This window comes from Hydra viridissima, unplaced genomic scaffold (genome assembly GCF_058129835.1).
Source record: "Hydra viridissima isolate aposymbiotic clone 2 unplaced genomic scaffold, HvirCarnegie_v1 scaffold_12, whole genome shotgun sequence".
In the NCBI taxonomy this organism is placed as follows: domain Eukaryota; kingdom Metazoa; phylum Cnidaria; class Hydrozoa; order Anthoathecata; family Hydridae; genus Hydra; species Hydra viridissima.
In genome coordinates this window covers 13,593,428-13,597,621 of record NW_028324311.1, presented here as the reverse complement: position 1 = coordinate 13,597,621, position 4,194 = coordinate 13,593,428, and the positions used below count along the sequence as shown (strand labels likewise).

Below are 4,194 nucleotides of genomic sequence, written 5' to 3'. Positions count from 1 at the left end.
CCATACAATAATAATTGTTCATCAATTTTTCTTCATTCTCAAATTCTACGTTCAAACTTTATTTGAAATCTTCTATTAATTTCATTTCCTTATAACACTTTCGTTACCATACTTTAAAATAATAATGCTAAGGCTTGTGGAAACCAGGTCTGTTTATTGCGCAATGTAACGGTAATTAATTCTCGTTAAAAATAAAAGCGTTTTGAAAAAAAATGGCGAATATTAGGGTTTTTAGTGGGATTTTTTACAACTTTGACTTCGAATTAGAGCACTTTCCGTTGATTTTCAGGTCTATGTTTTTATATTTTTGTGAATCAGCATAAAATTCTCTATCAGAATCAATCATAAAATTAGGGGGGGGGGGGGGAGAAAGTCAATTAGCGCCCACATTTTTATCAGATAAAGTAGAAAGGATTAAAATTTTTATTAGATAAAGTAGAAAGGATTTTAATTTTTTAAATCGTTTAGAATTTGTTTGTTTTAGTTTTTCTTTTACCAGTTTTATTTTTATTATTTTATTTTTTAGAAAGAAAATAGGGGTATGGATGTTATTTAAAGTTATACTAATGCTATTTCCATAAAATTATTACTACATTGAAATTTCTGTGATGCTATTAACTATTTTTGTTCTTTTTTAGAAAATTTAGAAAAGTAAATTAAACTTTTGTGCCAACACTGACATGGCATGTCACATGTTATTGTATGTAAAGGTTAAATTTTGATATGAGGATTACAGTTCTTATGAAGAAAAAAAAGAAGGTAAAGAGTATTGTTTGTAAATATATATTTTGTATCTTTTTAAGTTTTCTTGCATCGTTTTTAAAATTTTTGTTTGCATACGTTTATTGTTTGCATATATGCTTTTTTGATATGTATGTGTATGTGGTAATAAGTGCTTTATAGTTTTTTATCAATGTGTTTTTATAATAATGTAAAGTGTTTTTTTACTGTTTGTGTATGTGTTAATATGTGTTATATAATTGTTTTAAAAATGTGTTTAAATCTGTATATAAGGAATATATTTAACCTTATATACATATTTAAACACATTTATTGTGTTTATAGTTGGTACATATGTTTATATTATGTTGTTTCTGTGTTTTCAAAGTGCTGTGACTTGGTAAACATCTACCTGAAAATCAATTATTGTATTTTAGAGAAGAAGCAGAACAAATGGCAATAGATCGAGCAGCTCAACGTGATATGCACCTAACGGCATGGTTTAAGTTAAATACTGAAAATGAAAGAGCACATTGCTTTTCTTATGTAGACATTCCTTATCACTTTATATTTGATGATAAACATTGTAAATGGAAGGTTAGACAAAGGGGTGGTAATAAGGTGATAGTAAGAATGAATAAAGTTAATCCAGCTGGAGAATTGTTTTTTCTTAAACTGTTAATTTTGCAAGCAAAAGGAGCAACATCTTGGGAGGATGTGCATACTGTTAATGGTATTGTCCTTGAAACGTTTCGTGAAGCATGTGTTTTGAAAGAATTGTTGTAAGATGGCACTGAATGGCAGAATACTCTTTCTGAGGCGGTTTTAACACGTACGCCAAAGCAAATTAGACAGTTGTTTTCAATTATTTTGAACTTTCGTGAATCTGACAATCCTTTACATCTCTGGAATACATGCAAAGCTTTTATGATGGAAGATTTCATTCACCGCTCAATCCCACTTCTAATAGCTGAACAAGCTACTCTTCATCAAATTGAAAAGATTATTAATCAAAGTGGTAAAATGCTGACTGATTACAATCTGCCTGTTATTGATGAGTTTATTGGCTTAAATCTAGAAAATTTTGATGAAAACGTTCAACAATTGAAACAGTAGAATTGTGTATAAACACAGCCAACTGAAACAGTAGAATTGTGTGTAAAATGTTCTTTGCATTGGCAATGGGTGCAGAAGCTTGCATTAACTGAAACAATGAGAGTACAAGTTGGGGAAGGTGAATTTTCCCAATGGCTACTAAAACTTGGGAATGGAACAATACCTGTCAAAGAGGAGGATCCTTTTAAAGGATGCGTTAAAATACCAAATCAGTGCATTATTAGAGAAAATGAATCAGTTGTTGAAAAGATTTTTGGAGATGCTGATCAAAATGATTATTCTAAACGCGTGATTCTAACACCAACTAATGTTGATTCATTATCAATGAAGAAGTGCTTGAATGTCTGCCGGGTGAGGTCAAAATTTATTTAAGTGCTGATCAAATTGATACTGATGACCTTAATGAAAGAAATAACTTTCCTGTTGAGTTTTTGAACAGCTTAACTCCTTCAGGTATGCTACCTCATTGTTAAAAATTGAAAATTGGTTGTGTAATTTTGCTACTTAGATATTTAGATCTCAAAGCTGGGTTATGTAATGGTACTGGAATGAAAGTTTGTGCTCTTCAAAATAATTATATTGATGCAGAGGTTTTGACAAGTGTTTCTGGTGGTAAATGGGTTTTTGTTCCTTGAATTCAGTTGGCTCCATCAGATTCTACTTTACCTTTTGTTCTGAAACTTTGTCAGTTTCCTGTCAGATTGGTTTATTCAATGACAATTAATAAAAGTCAAGGTCAAACATTTGATAGAGTTGGGGTATATCTCAAAAAACCGTGTTTCTCTCATGGTCAACTATATGTTGCATGTTCAAGAACTACGGCATTTAACAGTTTGTTTTTCAAAATTGATAAACATCTCATTCAAGATATGGTAGGTGAAAAGTGTTACACGAATAATGTTATATATTTTTTTATTACTTTAATATTTTTTTTCATAGTTTTTGATAAATATACCTGTCATTTAATATGTTTATATGTGTTATATGAAACCATATTTGTTTATAGCTGTATATATGTTTAAATTATGTTGTTTCCATGTTTTCAAAGTGGTTTGAGTTGGCATTATATTGAGCAAGATTGATAACCTTGCCAGCCAAGCGGTGTACTTATAGCAGAGGTGTGACTTGGCAGCATTTAGTGTCAGGGGGTTTTACTGCTTTAGAGCTAGGTTGTGTTGTCTAGCCTTTTTTAATTATTCTGGAAACACAATAATGTCTGTTAATGTTTAGCGTAATGTGTATGGGAGAGTTTGCAACCTTGATCTTTAAATCTAGGGTGTTTTCATGTCCTAAATTTGAAGTAATTGAATAACTAATATTGAATATAAAAACAAATATACTTTTATGTAGTTATATGTTTAGTAAAAAGATAAATATATAGTTAAGTTTAAATTGGTTTTCTACTTTTGTCTTTCATATTTTAATTTGGTTTGTTATTTTCGCTGGATTTTAGGATCAAGGGTGTAAATATTCTATTGTTTTGTGTTATTGTTGTGATGTTTTGTGTTGATAGACTGCTTGGCTTACCTTCACGTTGGTGTCTATTGTTAAAAATGAATAATAGGTAGTTTCATTATTGGAACTTACTGCTTTTATTTATTTACTAAAAGCCAACATTATGCTAAAAATGCAGTTTATATCTTAATTTGATTTTTTTTTTTTTTTTTTTATTTATTTTAATATTGTTAATCCTTTGCACTTCGAAACAGATTTTATAGTTACATTTTCGATAAATGTTTTTATTAACTGCCATGTCAATATAGGTTACTATAAATAGGTAAATCGATTTTCAGTGTTTATGTGGTTTTTTTGTTTTTTTTCTTTAAGATTTACGATGGACGCATTTATACGATTTATAAAAAGAAAACCTGATTACCTTTTATTGTAAATTTTTGTCAGTTAAAATGATATAAATAGATGCAATTAGTTCAATTTTTTTTTAATTTTCTCTATTTTATGCCTAATAATATTTGTTGTACGTAACTTAGGGGATCTTTATAAACGGGGGGTGAATATTGTAGTTTTGCGCATTTGTCAAATATCGAGTTACTTAAATCTTATAAGGTGTTTAACTAATTAATTAGCTTAATTTTGAGGAAAGAAAAATTCTGAGATATGTTAAATTCTTAAATCATCGTTTCACATTTTATTATTCTGGTAAAAGGTCTTCATCAAAAACTTGATTACTCTTAATAAAAATAGCTCTATTCTCCTGACCACCATTAAGGCAAAAACGGGGAAGGGAGGTCCTTTATTAGTTTCAAAATATTTAAGAGAATTAAATTTCGAGTATCAAAAGGAGTTTTTAGTAAATTGTAGCTAATTACCGTTTACTAAAAGCTATTGAAACAAAGAGGA

General features: G+C 29.2%; 1 protein-coding gene across 4 annotated transcripts; it reads left to right on the top strand.

Annotated features, from left to right (window-relative positions):
- Positions 1-208: 208 nt before the first annotated feature.
- On the top strand, positions 209-3,777 carry LOC149881382 (uncharacterized). 4 transcript variants are annotated; one of them, XM_090069710.1, is made up of 3 exons: positions 209-759; positions 1,158-2,708; positions 3,664-3,777. In XM_090069710.1, the coding sequence occupies exons 2-3, from the start codon at positions 2,550-2,552 to the stop codon at positions 3,706-3,708; spliced, it is 204 nt and encodes a 67-aa protein (XP_089925836.1). In that variant the 5' UTR covers positions 209-759; positions 1,158-2,549; the 3' UTR covers positions 3,709-3,777. The 4 variants fall into 4 exon arrangements, 2 of the variants coding, with proteins under 2 accessions (XP_089925836.1, XP_089925835.1); XR_016445951.1 differs by having other exon boundaries at positions 386-759; XR_016445950.1 differs by having other exon boundaries at positions 386-759; positions 2,885-3,765.
- The last annotated feature ends 417 nt before the right edge of the window (positions 3,778-4,194 follow it).

Coding starts and splice junctions, on each gene's coding strand:
- LOC149881382 (XM_090069709.1), top strand. CDS start 1,174: ATGGCAATAGATCGAGCAGCTCAACGTGATATGCACCTAACGGCATGG.